This window comes from Callithrix jacchus, chromosome 5, assembly GCF_049354715.1.
Source record: "Callithrix jacchus isolate 240 chromosome 5, calJac240_pri, whole genome shotgun sequence".
In the NCBI taxonomy this organism is placed as follows: Eukaryota; Metazoa; Chordata; class Mammalia; order Primates; family Cebidae; genus Callithrix; species Callithrix jacchus.
The window spans coordinates 81,760,472-81,778,061 of record NC_133506.1 but is presented as its reverse complement, the minus strand read 5'-3'; the positions used below and the strand labels follow the sequence as shown (position 1 = coordinate 81,778,061).

The 17,590-nt window shown below is 48.7% G+C and overlaps 1 protein-coding gene across 2 annotated transcripts in view; it reads left to right on the top strand.

Moving 5' to 3' along the window:
- Window positions 1–17,590, top strand: part of PMP22 (peripheral myelin protein 22) — a 35,881-nt gene that overhangs the window by 1,519 nt on the left and 16,772 nt on the right. Inside the window, exons 1-3 of one of the 2 annotated variants that reach the window (XM_017972266.4) lie at window positions 1,532–1,655; window positions 3,308–3,418; window positions 4,533–4,632. In XM_017972266.4, the coding sequence (XP_017827755.1) occupies window positions 3,341–3,418; window positions 4,533–4,632 (178 nt within the window). In that variant the 5' untranslated portion in view covers window positions 1,532–1,655; window positions 3,308–3,340. Of the gene's footprint in view, window positions 1–1,531; window positions 1,656–3,306; window positions 3,419–4,532; window positions 4,633–17,590 lie in introns of those variants that run through there. The other variant, XM_035300090.3, reaches the window with a different exon arrangement.

Sequence of the window (17,590 nt, the reverse complement as noted above, 5' to 3'; positions counted from 1 at the left end):
TTGCAGACACTATGTTAACTGCTTTGTACATATTGTCTCCTTCAATCATCACCATAAACCTTTAAAGCAGGGATTATTAGTTCCTTTTGCACCTGAGGAAACTGAAGCTCACTGAGCTTCAGAGATTGCCCAAAGTCACAACAGGTGTAAGCAAGGTGATCAGGTTTGCTGGAGTCCAGAGCCAGAGTGCCTAACCACTGCACCGTACTGCCTCTCACAGACCCTACATATAAAGTCCAGGCAAAGTGCCTGGCATATACTGGGCACTGAATACAATTTTTATAAGCATGCTTCATTTTAATCTGATAACGTGAGTTTTTAAAAGATCATTGAAGAATTTTTCAAATTTATTTTTACTCACAGTAAGACTATACAATTAGGTAAAATAGCAGCTACTTTCAAATAGTACAATAATATTGTACTACTTGAATCATTGAGAGCGATGAGCTTCTGTGACGCAGTACATTAGAGGTAGGGAAATTGTGTGTGTGTGCGCGCGCGAGTGCGTGAATTGCTGCACTTTCAGGCAAAGACCTTTATCATCCACATCCCTGCTCCCTGTCCCGTGCATCAAGGCTGGCCTGCACACGAGCCTCTCAGTGAGGCACGCCTCTGCCAAGCCGAGGCTGAGGGCTAGCCTCTCTCCCTGTAACGCTGGGCGGGCCACATCAGGAGGCTATGAATCAGCTGATTTCCTTGGCTGCTCCAACCCCACCTCAAATGGCCACCTCGCACCCGCCCCCCAAACCCCATGGCCAGGACCCCAGCCAAGGCTGACAGCTAAGGCCGACTGCTGCAGGCACACTTTGCCTGGAGCTTACTCGGTGGTAGTCTGGTTTTGGCCGGGGGTAGCAGCAGTCCAATCCCAGGCCACGCTGTCCAGTAGTCGGCCAGACTTTTCTTTCCCTAATTGGCACCCAAACAGAGCCCGCTAGATCGATCCCGCCAATTCTAGGAAGCCGGCATGCTTCCTAGGGACCCACACTCATGGCTGGGACCAGAGAGGGGCAGGTGTGTCCGGCTAAGATGCCAGAACAGGCCAGGTGCTCCAGGACCCGGGAGGAGAGGGACTTTTTCCAGCGCTTAAGGCGCCCTCTGCCCTTTATTAGTGGGAGAGGAATCCAGCCCCAGCCACGCGTGGGCGCGGTCGGCGTCTGCTCGCCCCGAAGCCCAGCCCTGGGCATCTGCGGAGCTACATCTGGCAGGTTCTTCCCATGGGCTGAGGGGGCTGAGGGGCCAATTTCTCGGCCAACACTAGGTTTCCGTGGGGCCAGGGGAGGTGGGAAGTGGGAGGCAAGAATGCTTAGCAGCCTCTGGTTTCGAGTAAAAGTCGCCGCGGTTTTGCAGAGACCGACTTTTTCCTGAGGTGCATTTAAAGCCAAGTTAACTGTCTCCTGCCCTCCCTCTGTCCTGCCCCCTCTCCTCCCGGAGTCCCGCCCTCCAGCACACGCTGACCCAGGGACACACCCTACTGCAGCGACGCAAACAGGGCGTTGTTCCCGTTAAAGGGGAACGCCGGGAGCCTCCCACTGCCCCCTTGCTTCGCGCGCGCGCGGCCCCGCAGCGCAGCTTTGGCGACGCCAGCAGCGGAGCCAGCGCACCCGAGTTTGTGCTTGAAGCCATCCTTAGGATCCGGACAGCTGTTCCTTTGGGCTGTAAGTGCTTTGGTGGGGAGAGTGGAGCAGATGGGGAAGAAATGTGGACATCTTTCAGAGAGGGTGCCAGAAAGCGCAGAGCAGGCGCTGGTTTTTGCCGGCTCCTTGGGGCTTCTGTCGGGGCCACAGGGTCTCCGGTCTGCCCTGTTTCCTTCCAATGGGACTTGGAGTAATACAACGAGGAGAGCCTTTATGGTCTGTAAGCCCTTACAGGGCAAGGGTGATGGTGCTGGTGTCTGGATAGAGCATAAGGGCGGCCCAGTTTTCGCCTTGCTGAAGAGGCGTCGACTCTGGGACGCACTGGCAAAACAGTCCCTGGGGCGGACATCCCGAGAGTGCTGAACTCCTGTGGTTCCCCAGTTCCCAGCCTCATGCCATTGGTTTAATTCAAACCCTCTGGGAGTCACCAAAAATCCTTGTTTATTTCTTCCAGTGCATTCCAGAGTTTCTTTGAATGTGATGCTTGTGGAAAGGAACGGAGGGGCCTGGGATTGGGTACTTTGCAAACGGAGTTATTGAAACCTTGTCTCCCTGGTCCTAGACTCCGCCTGAAATGGTCCCCAGAGTCTCAGCCAGATCTTTCACAGCCATGCGTGTCTTCTAACAGGTCACCCCAGCCTTCAGTTCCCCAAAGTCTAAAATGAGGGGTGGGCCAGGACCGCATTACTTCGGATAGGTGTCCTGCCGGCTCTGACCGGCTGGAATTCTCGGACTCAGCCTTTTAGTCTCTGTCTTTCTCTCCCGCCCGCTGGACATCTGCTCCCATCGGTCCTGGCTCCCGGGCTGCTGTCCCACGGCGCCCAGACCGGAGCTCAGGCTTGACGGGGTCGGTGTCCTGGCTTTGAGTGTCTGGGGTGCAGACTGGACCCCCAGGCGAGCGCGTGGGTCTAGAGCAGGAGGAGAATACCCCCTGCCCTCAGGGGCCGCGTGGGGAAGCCCGTGGTGGAGGGGAAGCGCAGGGTCCGGACAACCCTCCCAGGCCATTCTTTCCTTTTCACACTCCCCTGGCACTGCACCGCCTCTCCGGAGCCGCCGGAGTCTGCGCGAGGCTGAGCTGGGCCAGACGGTTCCTCTACGCTGGCAGAATTGGGTGGAAACTTGGAGACTAACGGAATGCGGAGCGCACTGCGGTCTGGGAAACCAGCCTCCTCGCCGCTGTCTCCCCCACCGCATCCCGCGGGTGTCTCCAGGTCTCAGACGGAAATCTGGGCGCCTACCCGCCTCACTCCTACCTCCACCCCATGGGGGAATTCACCCTCTGAACCGGGGTCTCGGAGAACGTGACCTCTCCCATTCCCGGGAGGTCCCCGGGAGGCGCTCGGGGTAGGTGGAAGCGTGCGGTGGCCTCCGCTCATATTTTCTGGAATCCCCTCTGTTCCCGGGATGATTTTATACGTGCACGCCGCCTGATTTGTTCCAAAAGCAGATGTACCCTTGCAGGCGGGCCCGGCTAGGCGCTGGGCGCTGGTCCTGCAGGCGGCTGCTGCCCCCTCTCGGCAGCGGGCGGCGCGAGGGCTCCAGACCTGCGCGGGCGGGCTGCAGGCGCGGGGCCAGGCCTGGCCTTCCGCTAGTGCGCGGGACCCTCCCTCTGCGCGCGCCTCCCTCGCTCGGCCCAGTGCGTTCGGCCTCACGCCCAGCGTTCTCCCCGCAGGCAGAAACTCCGCTGAGCAGAACTTGCCGCCAGAATGCTCCTCCTGTTGCTGGGTATCATCGTCCTCCACGTCGCGGTGCTGGTGCTGCTGTTCGTCTCCACGATCGTCAGCGTGAGTGCCTGGGCGGGAGGCTCCCTGCGCGGCCCGCCCTTCTCTATCTGGGTTCCCAGCCCTAGCTCCCTCTGGTTCAGGACTGTGTTATTTGCAGACAGTTGGAAGTCTCAGACGTCCCGGGGAAGTTTCTGGCAATCTGCCCGCTTCCAGTTGCTTTGAGAAAAGGAGAGCAGATTCAGCGATAGGAAGGAAGCGAGAGCTGGGCTGCGTTAGCTGCGCAGGCATCTAAGCCAGAATAACCTCAGAGCAGATCTAGGCTAGTCCCCGATCTTCATTTGGTAAGATGGTTTAGCATTTTTTTTTTGGTCGATGCAGCCTCGTTGAAGAATATTTATGAAAATGTGTGTGTGTGTGTGTGTGTGTGTGTGTGTGTTTCTCCAAACCGTAACTCAGATGGGTGACCTAATTTATAAAACACCCTTTTAGGACTTAAAATTGGAAGGTTAAAATTTTTGGAAGAGAGTTCACAGGTCCCATGTCAGCTTTATGGCATAAGCAGAACCCTTGTTAGTAAGGCTTCCGCTGAGAGGAACAGGCCATCAGAGTAATTTCTGTTACAAAACCATCCAGCCCATTAGATCTTAAAGTTATTTTCTTGGCGATGAAGATGATCAGACATTCAGGCAGTTTTACCACGGTGGCTTTCACTTCTTAATTTAAGGCACGTTTGTAAGCATGATTTTCTAGTCTCCGTGAGAAATAATTATATTGGGGATGTGTGACATTTGTAAGCATCTTCACAGTATCTTCATTGTGCCTGGCGATAATAATGGCAGACTGATAGGAGTTATAAACAAAGAAATAGGGCCAGAGAGGTGGGCTTGGGGAATGATCCCCAGAGATACTGGGACAGAAATGTCTCAGGAGATTGAGTGTATGGCTCCTTCTACTATAGTAAAAATCTCTACACATAATTGTTTCCGTGTGCATGTGAAACTTTTCCATTTACAAAGTGCTTTTAAGTCACCAAACATTGGCTCTTACCATGCAGTGGTCGGGGGTAGCCAGGTGGATGAGGGTGCTTTTCACCATCCCTGGGGCTTTTTCCTTCCCCCTCTCCTTCACTCCTCACTCCCTTCCTGACTCAGGATATCTGTCTGGTTCTCTCTAGCAATGGATCGTGGGCAATGGGCACTCAACTGATCTCTGGCAGAACTGTAGCACCTCTTCTTCAGGAAACGTCCACCACTGTTTCTCATCATCAGCAAACGGTGAGGCTGGTTTTGTGCTCCATGAGCTTGTCCTTAGATGCCTGTAACGCGTTTCTTGCTCCAGACCTGGAAACGCTTATTGGGAGACACAAGCCAGAACATTGTTGCTGGGGTGGGGTGGGATGTGACAGGGAGCCATGAGTCCAGGGCAAAAGGGGAGAGGTGGTGATCTCGCTGGGGAAGCTGAGATCCTGGGCAGCAATGTGATTCTCTCTACCTAGAAACATGCCCTTAGTGGGCTCCTGATCACTTGGGATAATGCCTTTTGTGATTAAAAAAATGTGAACCTGGGAGCTGTAGAGGTGGTATGATAGCTAAACCTCAGGCAAACCCCCTTGGGACATCTGATCAAACGTGTATCTCTGGTTTGGGGGTTGTCTCTATTCAGAAATGTCCTGCTGCTTTCTGCTGCAGTGACAGTGGGGCTGTCTCACCGTACCATCAGTTACATTAGACACAAGACTAATGGCCTTTCCCTGTCTTGGGCCTCAGTGATGCCACCTAGCATCAAAACCTTTGAATGTTTACTTGTTGCAAGATGAGGAGTTGAAGCTATCTATAAAACCCTAAGCTGAACCCTGGGGGCTCTTTATCCAGAAGACTGTATTTCTCCTCTGTCCTCAGCATCTTTGCTTGTGAGATGTGGAAGCCAGGCTTCCTGAGGGTCATGTTAAGGGATAGTTGGCAACAGAAGCACCAATTAGATATCCCAAGCACCCAGAGGGAAAAGAATGCCCAGCCAGGAGCCCTGCATCTTTGGATGCAGACAGGCAGACGTAAATAGGATGAGCTATTTTGGTGGCTGGGTAGGCCACAAAAATTGATGCTGAGACTCTGTCGACCTGGATCCACCTGGCCTTTTGTTCCAAAAGATGTGTCCTCAGCCTGGAAGTACCTAGAGATATGGCAGAGCTTTCCTGACATTCGGGGTTTAAAAGGCCACAGAAATACAGATTTAAATGTTTCTGCAGTTACTCATAAATCTAGTATATATGTTCAAGATGCTACACCAGATGAGAGAAACCAATTTAGATCCAGCTCAGTAAAGCAGGCAGTGGAGTGGCCTTGGTTCTGGCTTTGTATAATCCAGTTTCTTTGCTGGACTTTTCCCTCGTTTGGCTCTGTACCTAGTAGTACCCAAGCATGTGGCTGAAGCATTATAAACCAAATTCCTTGAAACACAGTACAAATAGAAACTGCTAAAATGTGCATTTATATGGAGAAGATAAGCAAGGAGTAGAAAATCCTGCTTTATGTTTTTACCTTCTGGGTTGGGGAGGGAGCAGAGAAAAGATCCTAGTCCTATTGAAGTGAGAGCAGTGTTTAATCTTGTCTCTGAGTGTGTGAAAGACATTGAATTAAAGCCATTCCAGATATTACATGGTGGGTTTGGATGGTGACTTGGCAACTGAGTAAATGAAATACTCATAAGTGCCTGAGAATGTGACCATAGCACACTGCTTGTCCCCAAAGCCACAGCATCCGGTTTCTCCCCCTTCAGGGTCAGGCTGAAGTTCCCTGAGCACTCTGGATGGGAGTCTCCGTACTCACTACTGACACCTGGTGGTTTCAAGTAGTGACTCAGCCCGAAAAGGGCAGGCTTTGGAGCTCACAGGCGCCATCCCCAAGTGGTATCTGGCCACGCGGGTTGGCACGGAATCCTGGACTCCTGGGCCCGGAAGGGGGCAGTTTTGGCAGGAGTGTTAAAACCCGGCTGAGTTTCAGCAGAAAGGAGGCGGCAGGGGAGTTGCTAGGTTGTGCTTAAACCATCTGCAGGGAGGAAAGTGATATGGATCTGTAGCCTGTTACTGACTTGCATTCAGTGTCTTCTGTGGTTGGAAATAGCTGTCAGTTGGTTTTAATCAGGAAACTTCTTATCTCTCAACTTGTTCCTTCTGTGCCAAGCTCATGTTCTTGGGTTCATTTACAATGCCTCCTTAGTGTGGGTTTCAAATCGGCCTGTTGCTTTCAGTGAGGACCCCAGAGTGTCCATTCTTCACATCTCCCTTCTCAGCTCTCACAAGCAGGGAATTTTAAAAACATCAGGACACTGCCCCTGAACTCGCTGGGTGTGTTTCCACTCCACTCGGGCTTAATCTAAATTTGAAGTTTCTGTTTACATGTCCCCAGTGGCATTTATCTCTGCTGCTATCTTCCCCAAAGTGGTAGCACTTGTTGGGATTTCAGCCCTGAGTGGCAAATCCTGGGGAGCCTCTTTGATTGAATTTAACAATTGTGGCAGCAAACAATAAGCTGAAAAAATCTCGTAATTTTAAAAACATTATGCTGCCTTTACAAATGAACTACGTTCATCGCAAACCATTTACCTTGTCTGTGTTTGCTCTTAGGATGTTTGAAAAAAATACTTGTTTAGTAATCAAAAGTAATTCATTATTGACATCAATTCTTGAAGAGTATGTTGCAAGTGTGAAAATATGTTGTTTTCTTTGGTTTTGTTTTTCTGAGATGGAGTGACTCTGCCGTGCAGTTTGGAGTGCAGTGGCGCAGTCTCAGCTCACTGCAACCTCTGCCCCCTGGGTTCAAGTGATTCTCCTGCCTTAGCCTCCTGAGTAGCTGGGATTACAGGTGTGCACCACCACACTCGGCTAATTTTTGTATTTTTAGTAGAGACGGGGTTTCACCATTTTGGCCAGGCTGGTCTCGAACTCCTAACTTCAGGTGATCTGCCCACCTCGGCCTCCCAAGGTGCTGGGATTATAGACGTGAACCACTGCACCACCTGACTTGCTGTTTTTTTCTGAACGGACTCGTTATTCTCGGGGCATGACCACAACACTGCACCTCTCTCTGGGGGTTGCCATTCATGTTGTTTTCTGCATGAATGGGGACTCCTGGCATCGTGCCATAGGGCAGTCTAACATCTAGGTTGCATAGTTTGAAAAAGACATACCGGATCTTGCCCCTAAGCTATATCTTAATATTAGACATAGTTTTAGATTTTTAACTAACTGACTTTAACTCCGCCTGCCGTTAAATGTTTTTCTGAATGTGTTTGTATACTTTCTGGCATCCCTGATTCTCCCCACCCCCGACTGCCTATCTGCCTTGTGTGGGCAGAGGTAAGAGAGGCTTACTGTGGGGATATGCATTATGACCTTGTGTCCAGTGACTCTCTGGCCCTGGAAAGCTTGGGCCTTGCCTTCACGGTCCCGAGCCTGGTCAAGGAGTCAGGAGATAAGTATGGAAGGGTGAATCACTCCCTGGGAAGGCAGCGCAGCCTAGATACCCAAGGGGAGGCAGGCAGACAGCGCCCGAGTTCAGAGGAGGAAGCGGAAGGGAAATCTCTGGTGGGAGGTAGAAATTGATCCATCTTCCAAAGGAGGGGCAGGATTCAAGTCAATACAGGCAAGTGGGAGGAGGATATTCCCCGTTAGGGCAGTGATGTGACCTAAGGTAAGGGTAGAGCAAGGCAGGGGATGCGGCAGACCAGTTGGCTAGTGCTCTAGTTAGGATTAGGGTTGACTTCGTGTCAGAGAACATCTTCAAGTAGTGGTGGCTTAAATACGATCAGTTATTTTTCTCTCTTTTAAAATAAGTCTGGAAGTCGGTAGCCAGAGAGAGGCATGGAGTTTCCATGAAATTGTCAGAGATTCAGGCACTTTCTTGCTCAGTTCTTTACCATCTCTTGGCTGTCATCTTCAGGAAGCAGAAGGCTGCTAGAGCTCCAGCCGTCTCATCCACGATGCAAGCAGTGGGGGGAGAAAGGAGGCTGGGAAGAATGAGTCACACGGTCACACCTACACCCGTTTACAAGGGAAGCTGAGAAATGTAGCCATTTGGCCTTGGGGGAAGCATGGCTTCTCAACTCATAGAGGCCTGGCAGCAAGTACCCCCCTGTAAGCCTGGTATGGAATACTTCCCTTTGAGGGTTTGACCATCCGCTCCCATACCCAGTCATACTTTTCTGCAATAGCTCAGTTGGGCCCTCTGCAGTTCTGTAAGACCCAGTTATTTTAGCATTCTTCAAAGAGTCCATCTCTGCTGCACCCTGGGCTCTGTCAGCAACCCCACCATTCTCACACGGACTCTTCTCAGAGACTTTACAATCCTTCAAAGCTTCTCTCTGTTGCTGCTACGTCTTCAAGTATAAGTGAAGTCTTATGATTATTTAATGACATCTCTTGAATCTTTATTTTCCTCCAGTCGAGACCTCTCTTATGAATCTCAGACCTGTTTACCCAGCTATCTACTGGCCAGTTCCCTTGGGGTATCTAGGAGAGGCCCCCCAAGCCACTGTGCCAGAGTCAGTCCATATCTTCCTCCACCAAAAATGCCCCTTGGTCACTTTCTAGTATTTTAGAGAATGCTGCCTCACCAGCTAGCAAACCAAACATCTAGAGTCTGCCTTCACGTGTTTCCTTCTTTCTCTTCTCAGCATCGTCACAGGTCCCTCAAGCCACCCCGTCATTCCAATGCCTGTAGCCCACCTGTGGTCATGCTGCCTCCTCGTTTGTCAGAGGCGTCAGCCTCCTAATTAGTTTGCCTGAACCCTTTTTTGCTCCTGTGTGACTCATTTTTCATAAGGAATCCAGGCTGATATTTTAAAAAAACACAAACCTAATCATATCGCTTCTCATTTTGAGACCTTTCAGAGGCCCTTCATTGGTATTAATCTTCAGATGAAAATCTTTAACAAAGGCCCATAGGAATCTACCTGAATGATTCACTGCCACTTCTCTTACATTTTACCTCCCATTTCCCTTCCCCTCATCTTGGAATTTCAGCATTCTCTCACTGCCTGAATCGTGAACTTCCCACATTGGGAGTCCCTCCTTTTCTCTTCTAATCTTTTGTGCAGGACTATACCTTGAACAACTGTCACGTACCAGATACTATTGTAGGTGCTAAGGTTACAAGAGTGAATGAGAGCTTATGTTTTACTGGGTAAACCAGTCAATAAACATGGAGAATTTGGGGTCAAGGGTAAGAACTGTATAGGACAGGGTAATGGGATAAAGAGGGATTGCAGTGGTGAAGGAAGGCCTCCTTGAGGGGTTATCCCTTGAGGGTGGCCAGGAGCCAGCCATATGAACATCTGGGGGAGGTTCCGTATAGAAGGCCCGGCAGTGTAAGATGGCCGCGGAGGTAAGGAGCTTGGCATAGACGAGGGACAGACAGCAGGGCAGAATAGTGGGAACATGCATTTCTAATTTTTGTGATTTCCTTAGCTCTATGTCTTCCATGGGTTTCTTGATGGTCTGTTTGATTCCAACTTGGAATGACAGTCCTGAAGCCTCCATAAGGTAGAATATAACAGAAATTGTACAAGGTAGAAATGCATCACTATATTTTCAGTGATTATTTTGGGTGATGGGATTCTTATCACTTTGTTTTCTTTTGCTGATAAAAATCATTTAATCTTTTATTTTCACAATCAGAAAATAACTATGAACATGATTTTATATTAGAAAATTGGTTTTGAGTAACAAGTAGGTTCTCTCTGCCTTGAGTAAGTGGAGTGGAGCCCCAGGGCATGGCAGGCAAGGTCCATGGGGTAGCTTTGAATGAGGCCAGTTCCTGGAGCTTTAGTTTGCAAACGGATACAACCTGCAAGGCTCTGGTGAGGGGAGAGGCTGTGCCAGTCCTCCTCAACCAAGACCATATGGGTGAGTTTGAAATCTACTGACCCAGAGGATTCAGGCAAAACATTTTCTGTGCTATTGAATGAACCAGTGCTTTTTGTTTCGAAATCTCTAAGATCCAAATATCAAGTCCAAGTTCTCAGAAGCATTCTCTGCTCTTTATTTAATTTGTGTGGACCTGATGTGTAGCAGAATGGGTCAGAATACTGGAATCAGGCCATAGGCAACTTGGGAGCCCAGGAGCTGCAAGATCACAGTCCTGGCTTGCCCTGGCCCCTGGGTGGTCTTCATCAGCTTCAGGGACTCTAACTGAGGCAGGACCCAGACAGAGTTTGTCATCAGTAAAATCTGTCTCTCAGGCCCTATCCCTGCTCACAACATCCTCTTTTGTCTCTGAAGAAAATGTAGTTGATAGATTCTTTCATGCTGAGGTGTTAGGCACAAAATATGTGTCCCTTCTCGAATCATTTTTGTTTTTAAAGTGGAGGCCAATGCTCAACACAGAAGTATGAAGGGAATCGTCGGGCTTTCCTCTAATCTGTCCCCAAGCATCCTCGGCCACCTCCATTGTCTAGGGCAGTCCCTGGAGCCCCTCATTTTCCAGTTACAACAGGCAGGTCTGCTCTGCCACAGAGTGTGGGCAGGGCCAGCACCAGTCACTGAGAAAGTGACCCCTTATTTCTCTTCTTCTTTTCCATTTAAACAGCAGCAGCAGCAGCAAACTCATGACTATCAATAGGTTGTGTGTGGCATTCGATCAATGCTTTGGGTTTAAAATGAGAAAAACTAAATCTTGCCAGACTCAGCAGCCCCCAGCACGAGCCCTTGGTGGTCTCCTGTCATCTCTGTCTTCAAAATGATTCCAGACGTGTTTATTCATTTGGTGACACTGTCATTTTGGCAAGGGCACCAGACCATTTCCTTGTCTGCTGCTTAGCTTTTGGCCAGATTTTAGAAGACACAGGACATCTTCTGCATTTATGGGTTCATGTTTTACAGTTTAAAATCTTTGTGGCTCCCTGAGCCAACCTTTAATCTCTACTGAAGTAATGGCTCTGGCTTTTACAGGCTCTTGTGGGATGCTGAGACCCTGGTGGTGCAAGGGAGGCACAGAGGACAGAATATGTTGTCAACATGCCAAGATTTCAACCCTTAGAGTTTCTCAGATCCCAGTATCCAGGAATTAGTATGAAATGCTTGTTTGAACCTGTGTCTGAACCATATGACCTGGAAACTATAGTGTTTGCTTTAAAACAACCTTCAGTTGTCTCCCCAGGATTTCACCAGCACCAGGAAAACATGCCTTTTATTTTAGGAGCAGGGATTGGCCACGGTCAATCTGAGGTTGTGGATGTTAATGTTTGGTGCCCGAGGGAAGGCTGTCTGGGATGAAGCCTCCTGACTGTGCGGTCACCCACACACATGTGGCACCCACACTGGCAGGGACCTGGAGTCATCTGGCCCATCTCTCCTCCGTGTCCCATCGAACTGAAGACCCCTCTGTGATATGCCCAACACATAGTCATCCTACTACTCTGATGGGGAACTCATTACCTTCAAGAGAGCCTCTTTCATTTTTTTTTAAAATTTTTTATTGCATTGTAGGTTTTGGGGTACATGTGCAGAACATGCAAGACAGTTGCATAGGTACACACATGGCAGTGTGTTTTGCTTCCTTTCTCCCCTTCACCCACATTTGGCATTTCTCCACAGGCTATCCCTCCCCAGCTCCCCCTCCCGCTGGCCCTCCCCTTTTCCCCCCAGTAGACCCCAGTGTTTAGTACTCCCCTCCCTGTGTCCATGTGTTCTCATTTTTCATCACCCGCCTATGAGTGAGAATATGCGGTATTTCGTTTTCTGTTCTTGTGTCAGTTTGCTGAGAATGATGTTCTCCAGATTCATCCATGTCCCTACAAACGACACAAACTCATCATTTCTGATTGCTGCATAATATTCCATGGTGTATATGTGCCACATTTTCCCTGTCCAGTCTATCATCTATGGGCATTTGGGTTGGTTCCAGGTCTTTGCTATTGTAAACAGTGCTGCAATGAACATTCATGTACATGTGTCCTTATAGTAGAACGATTTATAGTCTTTTGGATATATACCCAGTAATGGGATTGCTGGGTCTAATGGAATTTCTATTTCTAAGGCCTTGAGGAATCACCACACTGTCTTCCACAATGGTTGAACTAATTTATAGTCCCACCAACAGTGTAAAAGTGTTCCTTTTTCTCCACATCCTCTCCAGCATCTGTTGTCTCCAGATTTTTTAATGATCGCCATTCTAACTGGCGTGAGATGGTATCTCAATGTGGTTTTGATTTGCATCTCTCTGATGACCAGTGATGATGAGCATTTTTTCACATGATTGTTGGCCTCATATATGTCTTCTTCCGTAAAGTGTCTGTTCATATCCTTTGCCCAATTTTGAATGGGCTTGTTTGTTTTTTTCCTGTAAATCTGTTTGAGTTCTTTGTAAATTCTGGATATCAGCCCTTTGTCAGATGTGTAAACTAACCTCTTTCATTTTTGAAGAGCTAACAGTGAGATCCATTCATTTGTTCTTCCAATCTATTGAGCTTCTCCTATGTACTGGGTAGTGTTCTAGAAATGGGATGCACAGAGATGAACAAGAAAGAGCAGGTCCTAGCCCTTATGCATCTCACATGGAGTTGGAGGAAACAGGCAATACACAATACATGGATCACTGTGGGTAATGGAACGTGCTCTGCAGGAAACAAATAGGGTGATGAAATGGAAAGTCATCACTGGAGGAATGAGCTGGTCAGGGAAGGCCTCTTCCTTCCATAGCGATTTGGTTTGAGATTTAAAAGACAGGGAGGGACCAGTTGTATGAAGAACCATGGGAAGAAAATTCCAGGAGGTAAAGGAAAGAGCCAAGGCCCTGAGTTAGCTGCAGAAAGAAGGGTGGAGAATGCAGGGGAGAGGGATGGGAGCAGGATCGCTGGGGCCTCACAGGCTGTGGTACTGAGGAGGACAGTTGGGACACCGTGAAGGGTTTTAAGCAGAAGAGTGGCATGATTTGATTTGTGTTTGGTAAGCTCATTCTGGCTGTGGAGAATGAATTCTGGGGAGAGGCAAGAGTGGAAACTGGGGACCCAGTGAAGAGTTTGTGGTCATAGTCCAGACTGGACATGATGATGACACTGAGATGGCGATGATGGCAATGACGATGATGGCAATGACGATGATGTGAAGAACACAGACAGCTCACGTAAGTGCCAGGCATGCTTTGAAGAGCAATGCATTTAATCTTCGCAGCAACGCTAGCAGGTCGTAGGTGGGTTAGCTAGGAGGGGAAGTAGGGATGAAAACAGGTCTCATGACAGGATTTGCTGATGGGTTAGATGCAGGGAGTTAGGGAAGAATGATTCTCTATGGCTCTAGGTTTTGGGCTTGAGTAACTGGTGTGTAACTGGATCTTTGACTGAGATGGGGAGACTGAAGGGGGAGCAGAAGATTTGTGGGGAGGAGTAGAAATCTGGATTAATACTTTGACCATCAGAGAGGTCAGCAAAGCACTTCAATATAGAAATCTTTAGCTCAGGGGAGAGGTCTAGGCTGGAAATTCAAAGTCAGGAGTCATTCCTCTATACCGAAGGGTACTCAGTGTTGTGGTGCTGAATACAATGACTTGGGGAGCAGGTGAGAGCAGAAGGCAGAAAAGGGGAACAGGCTCCAGAGCTAAGTCTTGGGCATGCCAGGGGTTAACGAGGGTTCAGGAAGGAGAGGAGATTGGGGATGAGCAGTGAGTGATGGGGGAGGAATACCAGGAGACATTGTCATTTAGGAAATTACTTGGTTAAACCCAACACTGCCCCTCTTTTGTCCAGTCACTTATAGTTGCCTTCATTCATGCTTGATGTGCTGGACGCGGGTTTTATCAAGTTGCCTGGCTCATCCTCAAGGAGTTAAAATCCCCATACTACCTCCTGGACAATGACTGCAGGGTGACCACAGTTCCTCCTCTACATGATGACTCTTCAAACAGTTGATGATTGCTGTTTTTCTCTCTTCTCTGGTGGTGCTATCTCCTGCCTTCTTTTCAGTGGCTTCTCTGGTGCTGGTGAGATTCCGCTGGAGTCCCAGCAAGAAGCACGGCCTCTTCTTGCCCTTCTGAAGTTAGGTCAGTGGTTTGGCTTGGCAGGCTGATGAGCAGAGAATAAGGGGAGTCTCTCACTCTTTGCCACTCCATTCTCCTTCTTCCCTTTCTAGCTTTTGTGGATTCTAAGTCTGAAGAATGCTAATTGGATAATTTAATTCATCAGATTTCAAATATATCATTGACTTCTCTGCAGCCCCAATGTGTTGTAGTGGAAAACTAGTAGTCTGGGCAACAGGAGTCCTTGCTTTTCTGCACCAGGTCTGCCTCTAATAAACCAGCTAACCAGGGCAGGTACCCTGGTTTCCTAAAAGCAGAGTGGGCATTAAGGTAGGACCTGAAGTTGGTATCCACACATTGCATGGGTCCTGGAGCCTCTGTTCAGAATCAGGATGTAACTGTGGCATTGAGGGATCTTAAAAGGAGATGGCCTCTGAGCTTGGCCTTGGCAACGGGGTAGAATTTCAGTAGGCACAGGGAGCAGGGGTGGGTTTTGTGCTTACAGACAGGCAGTGGTTTACTGTCCCTGGGGGCGTGGGTAGCATCTCTGTTGTTCTAGCACTTAATTTCCATAATGTGTGGCCTTTTTTCATACCTTGGGGGGAAGAAGGAGGGGAACTCTATTATTTCTATAAGGTGAATTCCTTCTGCACCTAAAGATCTTAAAACTAAACCAGTTATTCCCTGTCCCTTCTCCGTTGATGCAGCTCATGACTGCACTGGAAACTTCCGTTCCCGTCATTTTCTATGGCCAAACTCAGTGTTTTTAAGTGAGCTATTCTTTTAAAGAACAGAAAAAAAAATTTCGGATAAATCAGTTTGAAAGACACTAAGTTTTGAAATTTAAGCAGGCTTTGATAGTTCATGGCACATTGTGAATTGCCGAGGAGGGAGATGGATATCCTTGATCATACAACCCACACCCTCCTTTTCTTTTGTATCTGGTGGAGTAAGTCTTCCAAGAGCAGTTCTTGGAGAAACAAAGCCTACTCTGTTTCCCCTGTTTCTAGAGTTTTCCAATATGGGTATAAAATACCTCAAACAGCTTACTATCATCCAGCAACCTCAGGCATCTCAGTGGCTGTATGTTATTCCCTTTAAAAGTCCAAGAACTTGCTAGCAGAACAAGAATATGGATGCCAGAGCACAAGACTAGACCCTGAAAAACTAGCTCTGTGCCTGCCGCAAAGCCTCTTAATTAGGAATGCAGTTCATTGGACCGTTGTATCAGATTTAGCCGGAATTCCTTGACCTGAAGGTTCTTTCCACTTACTGAGCTGTTCACTAGTGGCCAGCCACACGTTTTGCTCTAGTTCAAATGCCCCAGGATTACCTGTTGAAAGAGCCTCCCATGTGGCCTTCACCACCTTTGTGAGGGCCAGGCTGGCACATAGTTGTCTCCATCAGTTTTGCTTTCTGCATGAATCATAGGCAAAGTTAGCCTGAACTGCCAGCCTCATTTCAAGGCCACCAGCTGGGGGAGAAGTTGAAGCCCAGGGGCAAGACCCACACTGGGCCCTGGGCATGCTTGAGCTGGTGGGTGAAGCATACAGGGAAAGGCCACATTGTTTAGGCTGGGGACCTTTCAGAGACTCAGCTATTTCTGGAATGACATTCATACTGAGAAATAAGGAAAATGGCGATCTGTGTGATGGCTGTGGGTTGGGAGGTTTGGGCGTGGGAGTCCTGGTCTTGGGTCATGTGTTTTGAAAACAGTCTAGCACTATGCAAATGGGAGGTATTGCTAACTCTTTGCTCCCATTCAGAGTGATTCACTCTGTCATGGCTTTTTCCTTCCTGGCCTCTCCAAAGTCTCTGCTGACTCTTTTGCAACTGTCCTTCCTTTCACTTTCAACAAATCCTGTTCTCTTGAGTCAGAACAGTTTTGTGAATTGCTCAGAGTAGGCTTTGAGATGGGGCAGGGGTGGTTCCATGCTGGTAATGAAAGATGCAGATGAATTGTTACATGTGCTTCATCTTTTCTGAGCCCTTAACTACTAGGTTGTGGGCCCTGGACTAAGAATATAGCTGAGGGGGCAGATGTATTTCCTTCATCGCTCAGCTGCTCCTACAGCAGGAATCTGACCTTGAAGTGAGCTTTGATCATTGTGCAACCCAAGCTTCCCATTATCTGCTGGGGGAGCTGGATCTGGTTGCTGCCACAGCCCATGTCAGAAAGCTGTCAGCTGCTCTTGTACCAGACACTCTCAGTAGAACAGTAGGCCTGCAAAGAGCTTTAGGCTTTTTTTTTGAGACTGAGTCTCGCTCTGTCGCCAAGCTAGCGTGAAGTGATGTGATCTTGGCTCACTGCAATCTCCACCTCCCAGGTTCAAGCGATCTCCTGCCTCAGCCTCCCGAGTAGTGGGATTACAGGCGCACGCCACCACACCCAGCTAATTTTTGTAGTTTTAGTAGAGATGGGGTTTCACCATGTTGGCCAGATGGTCAGTCTCCTGACCTCGTGATCTGCCTGCCTTGGCCTCCCAAAGTGCTGGGATTACAGGCGTGAGCCACCACACCCAGCTAATTTTTGTGTTTTTAGTAGAGATGGGGTTTCACCATGTTGGCCAGATGGTCTCAGTCTCCTGACCTTGTGATCTGCCCGCCTTGGCCTCCCAAAGTGCTGGGATTACAGGCGTGCGCCACCACACCCAGCTAATTTTTGTGGTTTTAGTAGAGATGGGGTTTCACCATGTTGGCCAGATGGTCTCAGTCTCCTGACCTCATGATTCGCCTGTCTTGGCCTCCCAAAGTGCTGGGATTATAGGCATGAGCCATCATGGATGGCCAGAGCTTTAGTTTTTAATTCCAGCACTTAGCACCAAGGTTGGATATTGGCTTAAAACTGCCGCTGGGAACTCCACGAATATTTATTAGGTCTCACTTTGTACCAGGAACTGAGTGTGACCTGGAGAATGACAGCAGGTATTCAGCGTAAGCTCTACTATTTATTACATACTTGCAATTTGGGTAGGGGGATGGGGAGGAGTATCGTCACACCGGGGCTCAGGTTAATCCACAGTTTAGCCACTTGGGATGTTGGCGTCACATTAGGTTTGATCTTAATAAAATAGGTTTGTAATTGACAGCATTTTCCCTTGCATTATATTTCTCTGAACTCAGTTATTTTCTGTACATCTGACTCGTTTTGCTGTAGCAGAGTTTGGCAGATAATAGCTTGCAGGTCGAATCCAACCTGCTTTTTGTAAATAAGATTTTATTGGCT